Source organism: Oryx dammah, unplaced genomic scaffold, assembly GCF_014754425.2.
Source record: "Oryx dammah isolate SB20612 unplaced genomic scaffold, SCBI_Odam_1.1 HiC_scaffold_27, whole genome shotgun sequence".
NCBI lineage: Eukaryota > Metazoa > Chordata > Mammalia > Artiodactyla > Bovidae > Oryx > Oryx dammah.
Genome location: NW_024070211.1, coordinates 129,519,779 through 129,540,622, shown reverse-complemented (window position 1 = coordinate 129,540,622; position 20,844 = coordinate 129,519,779). Strand labels below are relative to the sequence as shown.

At 36.7% G+C, this 20,844-nt stretch overlaps 1 protein-coding gene across 3 annotated transcripts in view; it reads right to left on the bottom strand.

The window, feature by feature from the left end:
- Window positions 1-20,844, bottom strand: part of PMS1 (PMS1 homolog 1, mismatch repair system component) — a 110,842-nt gene that overhangs the window by 81,317 nt on the left and 8,681 nt on the right. For all 3 annotated transcript variants that reach the window (XR_005718904.1, XM_040227803.1, XM_040227804.1), the window contains exons 3-4: window positions 16,898-17,080; window positions 5,074-5,176 (exon numbers count right to left, since the gene is read on the bottom strand). Coding sequence is in view for 2 of the 3 variants with exons in the window: in XM_040227803.1 (XP_040083737.1) it covers window positions 5,074-5,176; window positions 16,898-17,080 (286 nt within the window). In the remaining variant the exon portion in view is untranslated. The remainder of the gene's footprint in view (window positions 1-5,073; window positions 5,177-16,897; window positions 17,081-20,844) is intronic.

The window sequence follows — 20,844 nt, the reverse complement described above, 5'->3', positions numbered from 1 at the left end:
AGTTATAATGTCCTGCCAGTTTATTTTGTAAACAGTATGATATCCATAACATAACACCATAACATAACCTAATATCCAAGCTACCATTTTCTAACTTCATCTCCTGCATCTACTATCTCCAAACATTCCCAGAGAACTCTGCTATGTCATTCTTAGTACACCAGTTTAATCTACCTTATTGGCTTTTCAGCTTTACTTCTTGTATTATTTTAATGATATATATTTTTTTTTAGTTCTAGAATTTTCGTTAGGTTCTTCCTTAGAATTCCATTTCTCTGCTCAAATTTTCCACCTTCTTATCAAATTGACTATCTTTTTCTCTAAATCCTTTAACATGAAAGTTCTTGTTTCCTAATTCAAGCATACGCAAGTTTGTTTGTATCAACTACTTTTTCTCTTGACTATGAATCCCATTTTCCTTTTTTCAAGTCTCTCAATATTTTTATTTTTACGAGACATGATGCATAAAGGAACAATAGATACTGAAATAGACATTTCCCCCAGTGAAGGTTAATTCATTTTCTCTGTCAAACAGTTAAGAGTGAAGAGGAGATCTCTTCAATACAAAAGGAGTTCATCTGGGTTGGAGTTGAGGAGCCCTTTAGTTCCAGTTCACTTCTGGTTTCAAACGTCTTGAAGATGGAATCAGGTCTCTTCCTATGGCAAGGCTTTGGGATTTAAGCACTATAAGACTTTAAGATACTTCTCTCTCTAGCTCAGTCCTAACTTTCTTCATCACTGCTTACTCAGCAAGAGTCCTGATAAGATTTGGCTTCTCAGGTGAACTAGTATTTGAGGATGAATCCTATCCTACAATCTGTCATGTCAGCCCGGATGTAACTAATAAATAAAGTTCAGATGGTTTCTCTTAGGGCCATAAACAATCCCATATAGCAGGCTTGCTCCACTGCCTGCCTACGCCTCCAGGCTCACTTAATACTCTCAGGGACACAAGCAGCCACCAATCTCTTTGTGCCTAGGTGCGTCTGCTGCTGCTAAGTCGCTTCAGTCGTGTTCGACTGTGCGATCCCATAGATGGTAGCCCACCAGGCTCCCCCATCCCTGGGATTCTCTGGGCAAGAACACTGGAGTAGGCTGCCATTTCCTTCTCCAATGCGTGAAAGTGAAGTGTCTCAGTTGTGTCCGACTCTCAGCGACCCCATGGACTGCAGCCCACCAGGCTCCTCCATCCATGGGATTTTCCAGGCAAGAGTACTGGAGTGGGACACTATTGCCTTCTCTGCTAGGTACGTCTAGGAAGGCACAAACGTACATCTTGAACTTGGTTCATTTAACTTCTTTGCGACAGTTTTCCAATGAATTTTAAAAAAATAACTTTTTAAATCATTTGTTTTCCCCTGTCATTACACAGAGAGCAGTCGTCTCGTGACATCTTCTAAATCCATTCTTCTCTTATTGAAACGTTATATTCCCTCCTCTTCTTACCGACCATCTTCAAACTGAAATATTATGTTTTCTGAAAAATTTGCTTACAGTCCTCTAGATAGCTGTCATTACCTCTTGACTCATCTATATTCTCCACTAGTCTGTGAATTCCTTTCACTCACCTGTGGTCTCCACTAGCCTGTATAAATATAATGACTATACTGTAGCTGTGAACAGACAGTGGTAAGGAAGGTAGGCAGAAATCAGAGCAAATATGTGTTTATGAAAGGAAAAAGATGTATGTTGGCTTTTAAATATATGTTATGCACTGAAGACCACAATGTACCTAATCCGTACATTAACTGATAATTTATTGCTTCACCAGCTAAAATCCTTTTCTCTGAACAAATTGAGAATTACCAATAAGCCAAGAATTATATACATATGTTTGAATAAAACTTAATGAGGGAAAACGTTGCTGATTCCAAATGAAATGTATATCCTTAAAAAATACCAAGCAATATTGGCCAATAGGGAGGAGGCCCTAGTATACTATCATATTTTACAAGAGAACTGCTCAGCTCTCTAACTTTAGCACATTCTATAAACACCAGAATTAAACTGCAGTCCTGTAATATGCTCCCTGTTATATTTTTACATGACCCTATGTTATGCCATAAGGCAGCTATTTATATTCCTAATGTAAAGAGGTATGGTTGCTTGAATATATCAACGTTTTCTTAAATTATTCAATGAATAAAGTTCTATTCTCAAGAAGAAAAAAAAAATTCTTCAATATGTACACAATCACACACACCAAGCATTTACAAAGAACATGATGCTCTACTCTAATAAAAGGGTAGGGAAAAGATATACCCTGATCAGAGCACTTTAAATATACTGCTTTTGATATCTGAAAAATTCCTAAGGCAGAATTACTAAGAGGTATTAAAACAATCTGTCTAGGATGGTAAATCAATTTAGAAAGCTTAATGCTGATTATCTAGGGTAAAGGAAATAGAATCGATGACAGACAAAAAGATATCAAAACAAGTCATTTAGTCAGAGTCCTTGGTAAAATAATTTAAAAGCTAGAAACTTATTTTTACATTTCTTGTTAATTTCTTAAATGTCTTAAAACTGAAGTGAACAGAAGGTAAAGGCAATTTAAAATGATATTCCATTAAACACACAAATTATTTTAAATGATTAAATTAATCCATAAAATAAACACCTATATCTGGAAAAATCAGAACTGGGACATCTAGTAAACAATTCTGAAACATTTTAAAGTATGTTTTAAAGGGGTAATGAATTTTAAAATGCCTGAGAAAGATGTTGCTGTTAGCTGTCCCTCCATCTACAGTTAGGTTATCTATAGGTATCACCATCCCATCAGATGATATGAGGAGTAACTGCTAAGCAAGGACATTCACACCACAGCAGAAATTAATCTGCAAGAACCCTAAATGCACAGGTATTAATTAGGATGGTTGTACTGTAGTTTTATCTTACACAGAAAATATTTAAATGGAAGCTGAATGACAGCTGGTGGTGAAATGTGAGTCTGTGATTTAATCGCTCAGAAACCATCAGCACTAAGGCAATATAAGTGTAAAGGGCTTTTGAAAGCGCTTGTGGATTTCTATAATATGCCTACCTGGAGCAACAACAAACTAGGGGTTTGATTTTGTGTTGTTTATCTAGGCAATTGGTTGGGGGGAAGCGAGTTATGAAAGACAGTAACTACTTTCACAACTACTGACCTTCTAAGTAAGTAATTTCTTAAGAGGAATATGCTAAGAAAATAAGGTTCATTTACTGACTGTAGAAATTTCTTAATATGCCTACATGGTCTCACTAAAAGTAGAGAAGGCTTAGGTCAGCAAGAAAAAAAATGAATCAGCAAATGGGCCAAGATCAGAAGGATTCCATGTTTAAGGACTGTGATTTCATGGTTCCCATGGAAACGAATACAGAAAAGCATGAGAAGTATGCGTGATGCAGAGGCACTGGCCATCCAAATTAGACTGGCTACTACTAAGATAAAAATAAATACATTTAAGTTTTATAAGGTGACTAGATTACTTCAAAGTACTCCACAGGATAGCCACTCAAATATCTCCTAATGGTTTCTTAACTTGAACTCCTAAGAACTGAAGTAAGAGCATTTCTGGATAGGGACTATATTAAAAAATGCCTTCTCTTTGTCTTTATTTTCAGTACATAAAAAAGAAAAGAATCACAATCTATTACTTTTAATTAAAGCATGCACAATATAGTACATCAAATTAAATTGCTATTAGACTTGAGTTCATTTTTATTTACCAAATAAATGAAGGGGGAAAGTGTGTTTACTTAAGGGTTCCTATTAACTCTTTCCTTTACGTAGATGAAAAAATATTAATTTTTAATGAGTAAAAGTATAAATGAAGATTTATAAAATAAGAGAAAGAATGAGAAAATTTGGTGTCAGTATTATGATACAAGAAAATAAATTTCAACGAAGAAAGAAATCATTTGAAGAAAATAAATCCAATAATTTAACATTAAAATTGGAGGGAAGACACCACAGAAAAAAATACAGTGCTTTGATAAATTAGAATGAGGAACCATAAAATTAAAAATGAATTTACAACACAAATCGGAAGGACAACTAACAACAAAATACTCAACAATACAAGTCCTTTTTCAGATCTCATAATTCTTTTGGGCATGACTCTAAACAGGCCATATCTTTAATATTCTCTCAACTTTATACATCCTATTACCAGAACTTAATAGCAAAAGATTCAAGTAGATATGTGACAGTCACACCTGAAAAGATATTTTTCTCTAGAAGTAAATAGGTAGCTGTTCAGTCCCTAAGTCATGTCTTACTCTTTTGCAAACCCATGGACTGTAGCCCACCAAGCTCCTCTGTCTGTGGAATTTCCCAGGCAAGAAAACTGGAGAGGATTCCCATTTCCTCCTCCAGGGGACCTTCCCGAACCAGGGACTGAACCATGTTTTCTGCATTGGCAGGTGGAGTCTTTCCTGGTGAACCACAGGGAAGCCCAAAATAAGTAGGGGAGGAACTTAAAAAGATGTCAGTTAAAATGTACTAACATTGTGTAAGTGTATAAAATACTAAAGAACTAAATTACAAATAGCAGGTATAATGTATTTATTTGCTTCAAATAATATGTGAAACATTAGCAATGAGTTGATAATTACTGAAACCGAGAGATGGGTACTTCTTCCATTATACATATATTTGAAGTTTTCTATAAAAAATATATTTTAAATTATTTAATAATATCTTGATTAATATGGTTAACTGCCATACATTACTAAATCAATAATGTTTACTGCCATGCATTACTAAATCAATGTTTTAGTCATTTCCAAAAAAAATTATCCTTCATATAAAGAAGACAGTAATGACCAAGTAAAACAACTGCTCTTACAAATTTTACAGAATAACCAATTCATGTTGCTCAAAGTCTTTCACACAGTTCCTCTTGAGAACAACTCTATGTATTTAAAAAAATCAGCAGCTAGAGTAAGGCTAAATGTTCAATCAGAAGTTAACCAGAATTTATGAGAATCAAACCCAAAGCAATACCTTTAAATTTAAAGAGAAAACAATTAAAAAAAATAAACAAGAAAAAAAAAGCAAAGAATGCTACAAAGCTTCTGTCTTACCTTGACCAAGATGTGAAGGTTTTTGAGAAATTATGTGACCACCACCATCTAAAACATACTGGGTACTAAAGTTATCAGCAGCTGTCTTTGTTGTAATTGAAACCTAGAATAAGAAAAACTCAAATAAAATTATGATTTTATATACTGCAGTGGGCTCATTATAAAATAAGGTTTAAAATAATAAACATATATTCTCTCAACTGAAAAAAGTTTGACTTAATAAGTTCTTACAACCACTTCTCTTTGAAATATTCCTTAGTGATACACTAATAAACAATAGGTTAGCTTACATTTTTCATGTTGCAAATTACTGATTTTTATTTCAAATATATTACCTTAAAACACACACACACACACATCAGTATACTTGAAGGGCTATTTATACTGTATGTATTAAATGACTTAACATCTGTAAAATCAAATACTTCAATTGCATTAGGGAAGCTTGCTTTTCAACAGACAATTCCCACAAAGTTGTTGGCAAAGTGAAAAATTCTTTTGTAAAGTGATCATTCACTCCTTCCTTTACACTGAGTATAAAATTGCACTTCTGTATTTCAAGTTAATGGTTCAAAAGAATAAAAATCAATAAATCAAACATATACGTTGATTTATCAGCAATGTTTCTTAAACCCTAGCTTTAAACTCACTGTTTAAATGGAAATGTTTTATTATTCAAAAAACTGGAATTAAAGCACATAAAAAAGGATTCCATTCAGCATGAAAATATTTCCTAAGATATTACAGTCCTAGAAATATAAATTTAAGAATGTCTGAACTCTTCTGAGCCATCCTCACCCTCAGCTTTCTATTTACCAACTTTGTGAGATTACTAGAAGAACACACGCTGTAACAATGGTAAAACATTCCATTATGAGAAAATACCACAATTGGTGAGTGGGAATGCTGGCAAAAAAGCAGGGTGGATTCAAAAACGCCTTCTCACATTTTGAGTGAGCAATGACGACCCAAAATTGGGAGCAATCTTTCTTAGTCATCCTTGGACTAAGCAGAGCTGACTATCTTAAAATACATCTATATAATTTAGAAAGAAGCTACAAAGATTCAGCACCACTACTGGAATGCATCTAGGTCCAGTTGGGTCTACATTTGATGATTCTGTCACCAAGTCCTAACCATGCCCTGATTTATGATAGGTCAGATGGCTCTGTGGAACATATGGGTACCACGAAGGCAATACCAGTCAACACAAATATATGTATATATTTATATGGCATATATTATATATATAGATTCAATATCAATATTTATTTATAAATATATTTTTATGTGTATATATTTATATGGTATATATAAATGGTATTTATATGGTATATATATATTTATATGGCTTATATATATATATATATATGGCTTCTCTAGCTCACAGTACTAGCGAAGTCTGTTAGATTTTCTCCACGGGTGACGTCCATAAAATCATTACTAGAGGCTCACTGCTGCAGGCTGCTATTTCTGTCATAAATGTTACCCCCCAAAAGGTGTACCTGGGGACTTCCCTGGGGGTCGAGTGGCTAGGAATTCACCTGCCAATGCAGAGGATATGGAATTTGATCCCTGGTCCAGGAAGATTCCACATGCTGTGGGGCAACTAAGACCGTGAAGCACAACTCCTGAGCCTGAGCTCTCAAGCCCGTGAGCTGCGACTGCTGAAGCCCGTGCACCAGAGCTGGTGCTCTGCAGCAACGGCAGCCCCCACGATGAGAAAGCTGAGCACTGGGACAGAGAGGCGCGCCCACGTGTCACGACTAGAGGAAGCCTGTTCACAGCCAGGAAGACCCAGTGCAGTCAAAAGTTAAAAACAGATAAATAAAATAAATAACAATAATCTTGCTACCAAAAAAAAGTTGGACCTGAAACAAAGTTGTGAGCCTCTGTATACTCTTAAGTGATTCTTCTATTTCCAATTATATACTTCATGGTTCAAAAGTTGTATTTTTAAAGTTTTCCTGATAACCAATCTCAATCTTCCCAGCTACATCCCAACTCTACTGTGTCCATTAGTGATTTCCTCTAGTAACGTTTGTTAAAAACAAAGAGGACAGAAATTGCTAGAGGTTTTCTTTCCTATTTCTAATTTAATCACTTTATGATTGTCCTTCTAAAAGTAATTCTACATTTAACCAAACACTGCTCCAAAATGCCAAGGTCAACTGAATTCTATTTCTATTCTCCAAAGAGCTAGCCACCTGACATAAGCTGGCGTCACTGAGTAAAGGCAGCCCTGGAACTCTGAGTTCTAGTACTAACTCTGCCAGTGGCTTGCTAGATGGTCCTGAATAAAAGATTACACTATCATCTTAGGAGAAAGGTGATGATAAGATGAAGATGATGCTCATACTTTATAAGGTTACACGGGTTTCTGCTTCAAATACTTCAAAGCATTTTACAGATTTAGCCTTAAACCATTAGGGAATAGTAAACAAACTCCAGCCTAGATGAATAAACTGAAGTGCTAAAAAGCAAAACAGAACCTTAGTGGTCATAATGCAACATTTATGTTAAAGAAGTTAAAAAAAAAAAAAACATAATATCATCTTCCAGTGTTAAAATTTTAAAAACTAAATAGTTTATGGTACTATGAAAATTTATTTAAGGATAAAAAATCCTTTGAAATTCCCTGCAAAAGACAGTGAAGGATAACACACACACACAGTTTCACAAATTCATAAAACACAGTGCGTGCCTCAGAGGAAGGAATTGTATTTCAAGAGTTCATTTCATCATATGACCCTGTGTCCTGGACAGGAAACCTTTTTTGGGACCAGGCACAGGTTCAGAATGTGTTAGCTGCTGTTAGCTGTGCAGCAGCTAACACATTTGAATTGGTAATAACTCTACCATCAGAAGCATCTCTAATATTACAAATTATTACTGGTGCTTCTGACTAGAGACATTGAGGAATTGTGGCAGTGAATGACTCCAGTGGTGTTCTCAAGAGAAGAAATAAATTTATTTTAAAGAATTTTAAAATAAGAAGTTTATTTTAAAAGAAGTTTTAGAAGTCCTTAGAGGTTATATTAATCATCAATTGTTAAAAACTGACTCTCTTGTCTAGTTAATGAGTTTCAAGAAATTATAATACTATTACAAAGTTAAAATTGCATAAAAGCATTTAAGCTTTAAATAACTAGTATTTTTCTCAATGTTTCAGAAAGTAAGTAAATTAAAAGCTTAGGATACATCTTTGAATTCATGAAAAAAAAAAATCCTCTCCTAACAAAATTTCATTTAAGATAATTAAAGTTCTGTGGAGGTTTCTTGGTTTTGTTTTGCTTCTGCTGACTTTTGGACAAATACTTTGGCACAAGAGCACAAATCTGAAAACTAAGGTAAATGGTCCTCATGATTCAGCTGAAATGTGAACTGCACATTGACCTGTCTTTTTTCTTCCTCAGTGTGAGGATGCCTGCCTGTCTGCCTACAGCTATACATTATGACTTCAAAGCCTTCCCCCAGATACTCCACTGTGGGACACTAGCAACAGGGAGATACTGGCCCTGGCTTTTTCCCCTTTCAATAGTTTCATGATCAGTGAGAAAGTTGCATTTAGGAAACATGATATACCAACTGCTTCAAAAATTCTGTGCCTATTCTAATTAAAGCCTTACCACAGTGGCTCTCAGGAACACAGGAGGTATCCTGCACTGTGTCACAGGGAGCAGGAAACATCAGAATGAAGCTAGAGGCTTCCCTCTACTCTTCCACAGCTCTGTGGGACCACAAATAAGGGCATCCCAACTTTCATCTAGGAGAAGGCAATGGCAACCCACTCCAGTACTCTTGCCTGGAAAATCCCATGGATGGAGGAGCCTGGTGGGCTGCCGTCCATGGGGTCGCACAGAGTCGGACACGACTGAGCGACTTCACTTTCACTTTTCACTTCCATGCACTGGAGAAGGAAATGGTAACCCACTCCAGTGTTCTTGCCTGGAGAATCCCAGGGATGGGGGAGCCTGGTGCACTGCTGACTATGGGGTTGCACAGAGTTGGACACGACTGAAGCGACTTAGGAGCAGCAACAACTTCCATCTTCAAAACACAATGACTTAGCTTCTTATTCTGCCCCATTTAAGCCATGGAGGTTTAATGTAACATGAAACAAAAACAAACTTATCTATCCCTTATAATCTCATCACAAAATGTATAATGAATTTGACAGACCAACCTAACACTCAGCACATTATAACCACTTTAAAAATTTTGGATGAATGAATCAATAAACATGAGCGTTATGCAAGAGGATGGTCATCAACTCTTCTAATTCTTCCAAGGGAAAAACAAAAGAAAAAAATAAATTTAAGCTACAGAATAAAGACCATTGGTGAGAATTAGAAGGAATTTACCTAGGCATGGCTATTAAATATTAGAAAGGATTTCCCAAAATGTTGAGGGGTTCGCATAAAACACTTTGAAAGTGAAGTGGAAATACTGATTACAAACAAGAGAATGAGCAAGCCTGATGATTCCATCACCTGTGAGATACAGATGCATACTACTTTTCACATTCAAGTCCAGGGTAAAAGTAATTTCATCTGCATGGCACATGACCATATTCAAGATACTTTAATATATATTGTTTCATTTGATCCTCAAATGATTATCTCCACTTTATAGATTAAAAAAATAAAGACTCAGAAATGTTTTATGCTTTTGGCCAACTCTTATTCACACTCTAGGAAATAATAATTAGGTTTCTGAATCCCTGTCCAGAGTTTGTTCTAATTTGAGGAAAACAAAACAAATTAAAAATATCGTATGCTGCTGCTGCTAAGTCGCTTCAGTCGTGTCCGACTCTGTGCGACCCCATGGACGGCAGCCCACCAGGCTCCGCCATCCCTGGGATTCTCCAGCCAAGAACACTGGAGTGGGTTGCCAGTTCCTTTTCCAGTGCATGAAAGTGAAAAGTCAAAGTGAAGTCACTCAGTATGTCTGACTCTTAGAGACCCCATGGACTGCAGCTTACCAGGCTCCTCCGTCCATGGGATTTTCCAGGCAAAAGTACTGGAGTGGAAAAACTGAGTTGTGACTTAGCTTCCATTTAAAATCTAGTTCAAAACACTTATCAGTTTCTTATACATTTCTTTGGAGAAAAAAATAGTTTTAACATAATATATATAAAATATCAGCCTAGAAGGAGGTTATTGTGTGTTTTATTATGTAGCAGAAAGAATATATACAAAGAGTCTTCTTTAAAATTATTACGGACATGTCAAAATAGGATTTTCACTACCTCTAGCTCATTCTAGTCAGTATGTCTAGTAATACGTACCAGGAATGTAACACTGAAGACTGATGAATATCCCAAAATTACTGTTCCACAACAATAATAAATTTCAAGAGATGTTATGCTTAATGATATAATTTTAAAAAAATATGAATCACTTTGTTTCAATCACTGATAACATTCATCAGATTATGGAAACAGGTAATTCCAGTTTTAAATACCTCTCTGTCATAAAAAATTTATTTTTTACTCTTTTGGACTGATTGGAAGTCATTTTATAACTGACAAATTAGGAAAACTGCTCATTCTTTTAAAATGCATAAATTAAAAAAAACAGAATTAGATGTATTTTAAATTTCGACAGCCAATTTTGCTGAAAGTCTACTTAATTTTTCTTTTTATAACTAAAATTACGATTAACTTTAATCTAACACAAGATAATTTCAACAGTTGGAGTTTTGAGTAATGGCTGTGTGACTAAACTATATCCCAATTATCTATTATCAATTTACCCAGTCAGAGATGATTTACATCTGTATGACTTTATTTTTTTATATAAATTTATTTAATTGGAGGTTAATTACTTTACAATATTGTATTGGTTTTGCCATACATCAACATGTGTCCACCACAGGTATACACGTGTTCCTCATCCTGAATCCACCTCCCTCCTCCCTCCCCGTACCATCCCTCTGGGTCATCCCAGTGCACCAGCCCCAAGCATCCAGTATCATGCATCGAACCTGGACTGGCGATTCATTTCAAATATGATATTATACACGTTTCAATGCCATTCTCCCAAATCATCCCTCCCTCTCCCTCTCCCACAGAGTCCAAAAACCTGTTCTATACACCTGTGTCTCTTTTGCTGTCTCGCATACAGGGTTATTGTTACCATCTTTCTAAATTCCATATATATGTGTTAGTATACTGTATTGGTGTTTTTCTTTCTGACTTACTTCACTATGTATAATAGGCTCCATTTTCATCCACCTCATTAGAACTGATTCAAATGTATTCTTTTTAATGGCTGAGTAATACTCCATTGTATATATGTACCACAGCTTTCTTATCCATTCATCTGCTGATGGACATCTAGGTTGTTTCCATGTCCTGGCTATTATAAACAGTGCTGTGATGAACACTGGGGTACATGTGTCTCTTTCAATTCTGGTTTCCTCGGTGTGTATGCCCAGCAGTGGGATTGCTGGGTCATAAGGCAGTTCTATTTTAAGGAATCTCCACACTGTTCTCCATAGGGGCTGTAGTAGTTTGCATTCCCACCAACAGTGAAAGAGGGTTCCCTTTTCTCCACACTCTCTCCAGCATTTATTGCTTGTAGACTTTTGGATCGCAGCCATTCTCACTGGCGTGAAATGGTACCTCATTGTGGTTTAAATTTATCTACATCAGTTAGTTTGGCCAATAGAATAACCAAACCACTAATTTTTATTATGTAATCGCAATCTCTATCCAAAATTTTTCAAAATAAACTGGAGCCTTTAAAATAAACATGTAATTTCTATACTTGCAACTTCAATTCTTTCTGAATGGTGAAGAATATTGTTTAAAAAGTAATATTTTTCCCCAAAAAAGCACTCATTAATTTGTCTTCCTAAATAATAAGTTTTAATTTTAAAATATAATTGACTTTAAGAACTATATATTACTTTCTGTGTTTCTGAAATACTATTCAGAAGCCTCCAATATACATTTCAACTTGACTACTCCTTGATAAAATCTCTATTGAGCACTATGGACCTGAGTATATTCATTATTTTAATATGAGGCATTTTTAAACTTACTAATACCTTTTTAATCATGCTAGTAAGAAAGTAGCATGAGCTACTGTGGAAAACCCAGTACTAAGAGGTGTGAAATTATAAATGAATTTTTTGGCTTTGCCATGGAGACATTATGTGTCTCTAAAGAGATCATAATTTTCTTATTCCATTTACTTCACTGTGCACAGTTCCTCTGAAATAAACCACTCACATACAACAGATAAACAAACTTTATCTGAGTTATTACTAGACCGTTTTGAAGTTGGGTTAAGAAAACCTGGCATTATTAAAAAGAATGCATTTGAATCAGTTCTAATGAGGTGAATGAAACTGGAGCCTATTATACAGAGTGAAGTAAGTCAGAAAGAAAAACACCATTACAGTATACTACACATATATGTGGAATTTAGAAAGATGGTAATGATGACCCTATATGCAAGACAGCAGAAGAGACACAGATGTAAAGAACAGACTTTTGGACTCTGTGGGAGAAGGCGAGGGTGGGATGATTTGAGGGTAGCGTTGAAACGTGTATATTATCATATGTGAAATAGGTCGCCAGTCCAGGATCGATGCATGAGGCAGGGTGCTCAGGGCTGGTGCACTGGGATGACCCTGAGGGATGGGATGGGGAGAGAGGTGGGAGGGGGGTTCAGGATGGGGAACACATGGACACCCATGGCTGATTCATGTCAATGTATGGTGAAACCACTACAATACTGTGAAGTAATTAGCTTCCAATTAAAATAAATAAATAAATTTTTTAAAAAAGAAAAGAAAACCTGGCATTTGGCTTCAGAAAACCTCATTTTCTTATCAACAATATGGGGAGACTAAACCATAGAAGACGAAGCTGGAGACGAGCACTGGGGAGTCCTCCAGAGATGATCATTTGAGGGGACAAGACGGGAAGAGAAGTGGGGCTGTGCCAGTCACGGCAGGCCTTGGCAGGCCCCGGGGGGCACTCTGGAGCAGAAACAGCATGGCAGAGTTGTTTCTCAATCAGAATAGGGCCTTTACAAGGTTGCCCTGTATGAGGTGGGTAAGGGTCCACCACTAATACTGGAATCCTTTGTATCAGAAACAATCTAAATCATCAAAACATCTGTGGTGAAAGAGTATATACTGTAAGAGTCCATTTAGATCAAGCTCAAGTACAGGTATGACTAATCTCTGTCATACAGATCGGAAGAGCCACTACCTTTTGAGGCATACTAGCTGGAAGCAGGAATGAGAGAGGCCTTCAGGGGTGCTGATAATAGTCTAAATCTTGATCTGAAGTAGACATACATAAAAATTTACACATACACGCACACACATCTATGTGTGATTTTCCCGAAGACTTACAAGACTTACAATATTTCATAAAATACTGGAATATTTTCTAAGATAAACTTTGGACTCTGAAATATGTAAATCGAACATAATTTTTTAAAGCCTACAGTTTTCTATCATTGTGATAATTTGACAATTCTTCCACTCCTTTTGTAATTTTGATGAACAAAATTATTTTAAGTATTTATACTCAAGACATTCAAATACCTCAAAAATGAATCAAGAGATCAAACGATAAATTTGGATATTAAGTGGGCTTAAGTAATCGAATGAAAAAACAATGCTGTGCACCACTGGATAAAGACTTGCCAAACTGCCATCTAAAATCGTAACTACAGTGAAGAGTTGGATAAATTATGACTTATGTACAATGTATTTAAAAAGACTAAGTATAGTACTGCCACCTAGCAGACAAAGTTGGTAATGACCAACTTCAGTTCTGAAAGGCTAATATACACATCTTACAGAAAACACGTGGAGAAGGAAGTGGCACCCCACTCCAGTACTCTCGCCTGGAGAATCCCATGGAGAGAGGAGCCTGGTAGGCTACAGTCCATGGGGTCGCAAAGAGTCGGACACGACTGAGCAACTTCACTTTCACTTTCTATAGAAAATACAAAAAGGCCGAACAATATATTATTTAACAATACCTGTCAAAATAGAGCTTAGCAACTATTTGCCAAATTTGGACAACAGTTAAAAAATCAAATACTTTACTCTCAAACAAATAATACAATTTTTAAAACAGCCCTGAGAACTCAAACAACGGTACTTAGTACTGGGAGCTTCGAAGCCTCTCTGGTACAAATCACATTCCAATTAAAAAAAAAAAAAAAAAAACAGACACTTTCTACAAGATTCCAGGACTATATGTTCTATTCAATATACAGTCTATGGGGATAAAATTGGGCAATGGCCAGTAAATTTTGGAGACTCAGCAAACTCTAAATAAAGCCAGTGCTGAGAAACATAAAGCACAGGGTGTGCAAGATTTTGGATAGAGATTTTTTACACAGTATACACTTAAGGAATGACAAGGTCTTTTCTCCTTTAGTGATGTCTGAACATCTGGATTCTAAGAAGCAGGGTCCTCTGAGCTAGAACAGCGTAACTTCACCCTTTAAACTCTCCCCTCCTCCACAACCCACAATTCTTCTTTCTTTCAGTTTACAGAGCCCTGAAGTTAAAGACTAAGTGAATACCTAGATGGGACCTTACCACCAAAAATGGAGAAAACTTACTTTATGCAGACACTTTAAGGGAAGGGCTGAGGGAAGACGGAGAAGCCTGGAGAAGGGGTCACTGTTGGGGAGACTAGATTACTAAAGAGACAATGAAAGCAACAATATCTCATATCTTTGCCACTTTTCTGAGACAACAGTTCAGTTCAGTTCAGTTCAGTCGCTCAGTCAACAAGTCCCATCATTTTACTGCACCTGAGCATTATCACCCAAACAGCAGTCAGCACAAATGAAAGGCTACATGGCCACCAGGAAAACGCAGGTAGCTAAAGAGACCCTCACAATTACCACGTAAAACAGCCACATTGGCACACAATCACATTGTAAAACAGACCCTAACACAGAAGAGAATAGTCCAGCACAAAGCAACTAGTGATCAAACACAACTGATATACATGGAAATGGAGAGATAAGGTTCTAGATGGGCTTTGCCAAAAACCAGTTGTGTGATCTAGGGAAGAGGCAGTGACACAGAATTGATACTATGCAACACAGTGGGTCAACTGAACGAAGGGCTTATATACACTGAAAACATCCAGCAGTCAGGAGAGGAAAATTCTAACTAGGGTTTAGCCCAAGCCATTGCCTATCTCTAGTGAGTGACTGTTTGCTCAGTCGTGTCTGACTCCTTGTGACCCCCAGGGACTGTAGCCCACCAGGCTCCTCTGTCCATGGGACTCTCCAGGCAAGAATACTGGAGTGAATTGCCATTGACTTCTCTACATATCTCTAGAGCACAGTCCAATTATCTGTGTTGACCAGCGTAGTATTTCCAGAGCGTGTTCCACAGCAGAACAGAATTAACAGTGATAGCTATCTCATTAAATGGGTTTCATAGCCAAGTGTGCAGGAAATGTCCCTATTGTAAACCACCAACCTCAGAGATTCATAATGTACTTTAGTACAGTAAAGGCTCTGAGAAATGCTTATAGTTACCTGTATAATTTTAATACTTTTCCAAGCCATTAGATGACTAAACCATTTTTTTTGCTCTTTTTATATATATATATATAAAACCACTGAAAAACACTCTTTGCCATTCCTCAAAAAATTAATTACAGTAGTCCCCCTTACCCACAAGAGACACGTTTCAAAATCCCCAGTGGAGGCCTGAAACTGCAGATAGTATCAAACCCTACATACACTATGTTTTTTTTCTAAATACACATATCTAAGATAAAGTTCAATTTATAAATCAGGCACAGTAAGAGAATATCTGAATTGCTGGCATCCCTACTCTTGTACTTTGGGGCTATTATTAAGTAAAATAAGGGCTCCTTTGAAAACAAGCACTATGACACCTTGACAGATCTGGTAACTCACCCAGCTAGAAAGTAACTAAAAGGCTGTAGTGTGTGCAATGCGGATACGTAAGACAGATAATTCACATCCTAGGCAGGACAGAGCAGAACTACACCATATTTCATCATACTACTCAGAATGGCGCACAACTTATGAATTATTCCTGGAATTTTTCCACTTAATATTTTCTGACAGTGGTTGACTGCAGTAACTGAAACCACAGAAAGCAAAACCAGGGATAAGGGGGGATTACTGAACCATTAGACCCAGCGATTCCACTTCTGGGTATATACCCAAAAAAGTGAAAGCCAAGGACTCAGACATTTGTACACCAATCTTCACAAGAGTCAAACCCTGGAAACAACTCAAATGTCTCTTGATAGATGAATGAATAAATAAAACATGGTCTATACATACAATGGAGTATCATTCACCCTTAACAAGAATGAAATTCTAATACACATTATAACATGTATGAACCTTAAAGACATTATGCTAAGTGAAATAAACCAGACACAAAAGATAAATACTGTATGATTCCAAGTATAAGACACACCTAAACAGTCAAACTCATAGAGACAGAAAGTAGAATATTGGTGACCAGTGGATGGAGGAAAGGAGAATAGGGGTTTATTGTTTAATGGGTACAGCTTCAGTTTGGGATAATGAAAAAGTCCCGGAGATGGACAGTGGTGATGCCTACACAACAGAGTGAATGCATTTAGTATCACAGAACTATAAACTTAAAAATGACTGAACTGGTAGATCTGATGTCTATTTTACATAATAAAATGGTAAATGTTACATGTATTTTACACAGTTAAAAAGAGAACTGCCAAATTCTGGGTGAGTTTTCTCTTAATTCTAATACCATGTTATTATGAAACTGCTAAAATGATCAATACAAATTACCTTACCTCGGCTATACAACAAATTGACCCCAAGGCTTCTCCACGAAAACCATACGTTGTCAGATTTTCAAGATCTTCATGACTACTTATTTTGGAGGTGTAGTACTTCACTGCCATTACAGGCGCATCAATAGCCTTGATGCCCTCACCATTGTCTCGCACCTCAATTTTATCAAATCCATAGTTTTCCTACGAAAAGTTCAACAATACTTTTAGTATATAAAGACATTAAACTACTATAACATTTAGAGACAGAAGGTAACACAAATGAAACAGTTTTGTCATTTATCTATCTCTTATGGAAACTTAGGACTGCCCTGGTAGCTCAGCTGATAAAGAATCTGCCTGCAATGCAGGAGACTGTGGTTTGATTCCTGAGTCGGGAAGAAACCCCAGAGACGGGATAGGCTACTCGCTCCATTATTCTTGTGCCTTCCTGGTGGCTCAGATGGTAAAGAATCCAGGGGCAATGCGGGAGACCTGGGGTCAATCCCTGGGTTGGGATGATCCCCTGGAGGGCATGGCAACCCACTCCAGTATTGTTGCCTGGAGAATCACCATGGTCAAGAGGAGCCTGGTGGGCTACAGCCCATGGGGTTGCAAAGAGTTGGACACGACTGAGCAACTAAGCACAGCATAGCACAGCATGTAAACTTAACATTAAGGAAGTTAAAGAGTTTAAATTCTTAACTCTACCAATTCATAGTTATGGTACAATGGGCAAGTTCCTTGTTTTCCTTGGACTCAGATTCAGTGTAAGATAATATCAGTATGATCTTCAAGGTTCCCTTGAATTGTTTCCATATAATAGGTATTTACATTTAAATTTATGTTTAAACTTCCCCAGAAATATTCTTCAGTTATATAGACCTTTGTATATATTATTGCAGTTGTTCAGTCACTAAGTCATATCCAACTCTTCGCAAGCCCATGGACTGCAGCCACCAGGCTCCTGTCGTCCTCTACTGGAGTTTGCTCAAATTTACATCCACTGAATTGGTGATGTTATATAACCATCTCATCCTCTGCTGCCCTCTTCTCCTCCTGCCCTCAATCGTTCCCAGCATCAAAACCTTTTCCAATGACACGGTTCTTCCCATCAGGGAATCAAAGAACTAGAGCTTCAGCATCAGTCCTTCCGATGCATATTCAGGGATGATTTCCTTCAGGATTGACTAGTTTGATTTCCTTGCAGTCCCAGGGACTCTGAAGAGTCTTCTCCAACACCACACTTCAAAATTATCAGTGATTCAGCACTCAGTCTTCTTTATGGTCCAACTCTCACATCTGCACATGACCACTGGAAAAACCAAAGCCTTGACTATATGGACATTTGTTGGCAAAGTGATGTCTCTGCTTTTTAATATGCTGTCTAGGCAACCCACTCCAGTGTTCTTGCCTGGAGAATCCCAGGGACGGCGGAGCCTGGTGGGCTGCCGTCCATGGGGTCGCACAGAGTCGGACACGACTGAAGCGACTTAGCAGCAGCAGCAGGCGTGTCACAGCATTTCTTCCAAGGAGCAAGCGTCTTTTAATTTTATGGCTGCAGTCACCATCTGCAGTGATTCTGGAGCCCAAGAAAAGAAAATCTGTCACTGCTTCTACTTTTTCCCCCTTCTATCTGCCATGAAGTGATGGGACCGGATGCCAAGATCTTAGTTTTTTGAATGCTGAGTTTCAAGCCAGCTTTTTCACTCTCCTCTTTCACCCTCATCAAGAGGCCCTTCTGTTTCTCTTCACTTTCTGCATTAGCGTGGTATCATCTACATATCTGAGGTTGTTGGTATTTCTCCCAGCAATCTTGATTCCCGCTTGTGAGTCACCCAGCTCAGCACTTTGCATGAAGTACTCTGCCTATCACCCATCTGTCCTGGGTGGTCCTGCATGGCATGGCTCGTAGCTTCACTGAGTTACGCAAGTCCCTTCGCCATGACAAGGCTGAAGGGTGCTTTGTGTATATATAATCTCCCAAATAAAACAGAACACCATCACCATCAAAACAACACCTGGTTCTACCCACCAAGAGCCCAGCAACTATCAATATTCAATCTGATTTTTAATACTTTCTCTCTTGAGCTAGCTATTGTAGTCATAAATAAATAAAAATCTGTTAATTATGACTTTCTGAATTTCTTTCTGCAAATAGTCACCTAACAGATTGCTGAGAAAACACACCTAATTAGCAATTTCAGTGAGTTTTTAATTTGAAAATGGAGGAGGAAAAACAAATCATAGCTTAATATGGGTAATTTAATACTAAAAATATGCATACATTGCAAATACAAAGCATAAATTCCTATGGTCATCACACTTTCTATGAGTACACATTTTAAATTTGGTAGCAAACTTCTATCATAAGCTTTACTTCACAGAGTTGTATGTGTATGGCCATAAATGCAAGTTATATAGGGAAAAAAATCTTCCTACAATTATAATGACTGTTATTTAAAAATAATACAGTACCTTTTTAATAACCTAAAATTATATGATACTGTGTCATTCGTTTTTAGATAAATTATAAATACAAGGTTCTGGGGAGAGTCACCTAAGATTAGTTTCTTATCTTTCCCTTAATCTAAAATTATGATCCTAGAGATAGCTTGTCTGCTTTGTTTTATAGAAAAATAATTAACTATAGAAATGCCAGTCTTTCAATACAAGTAAAAACTCAAAGCACCTGAGTAAAATAATACAAACATCTGTTTAGAAATCTGAAATAATGTCAACACATTTAATTTACTTATTATGAAAACATTCCTACCCAGGACAGTTATTACTATATGAAACTATAATAAAACAGATCTTCTTATATAGAGCAAAAGAGTTGTTTTAAAATTCTACAAACCAGAAACAGATAAATGTCAAGAGACTTAAATATATAACCAGATAAAAATGTGTAATTTCCTTTTTAAAGAGGACTTCTGTTGGCTCTGTAAAACTATTTTTTTAAAACTATATTTTTCTTCCAAGACCTTTCAGAATAAGATTTATGTTTGCCTGCTTAAGATTCTTACATTAACTTTGTCAGTTATAATAATCTAATCCTATTTAAGTATTATCAACTGTATTCTAATCAGACTGAACTATATAAAATGTTTAAGAAAAAGGAAATGTCTTTCATTTTAATTTTTTTCAAATTTATAAGTGAAGTGAAGTGAAGTCACTCAGCCGTGTCCAACTCTTTGCTACCCCATGGAGTATATAGTCCACCAGGCTTCTCTGTCCATGGGATTTGCCAGGCAAGAATACTGTAGTGGGTTGCCATTTCCTTCTCCAGGAGATCTTCCCAACCAGGGATCGAACCCAGGTCTCCCGCATTGCAGGAAGATGCTTTAACCTCTGAGCCACCAGGGAAGCTTTTACTATATCATTTAAAATCAAAGTACAAGTTTGACATAGGATAGAACAGTGGTTCTCACCATCAACCAGAAACTTCTTAGAAACACAAATTTTGGGCCCTACCTAGAATATGAAATTCTAGGGCCTGATAACTGTTTTAACAAACTCACTAGGATTACTGATGCACCCAAGTGTTGTGAGAACCACTAGCACTGACAAAAAATCTTGAAAGGTTTTAGAGTCATAAAGATCTGGAATATAATCTCAGCTCCACTACTTACTACCATACTTACATGACTTTGGGAAAGTTCTTAGAACCTTAGTTATTTGTAAAATGGGTAGCAGTAGCTAATTTATAGTTTTTATAAGGATAAAAAGGGATAACATATATATAATATATGTACATGTATATGAAAAGGGAAGGTCTCTTTCCTACAAAGATATTCATATCAGTATTCTTGCTAATGCCATAATACCAGAAATAATATAAATATCTGATGATTAGGAGATTATAAAAAAATGCATTCTTATATTCACTCAAACAAATTTATTTACCATTTATGTACCAGATACTGAACAGGCATAGAGAACACAAAAAAATATAGACCTTACCT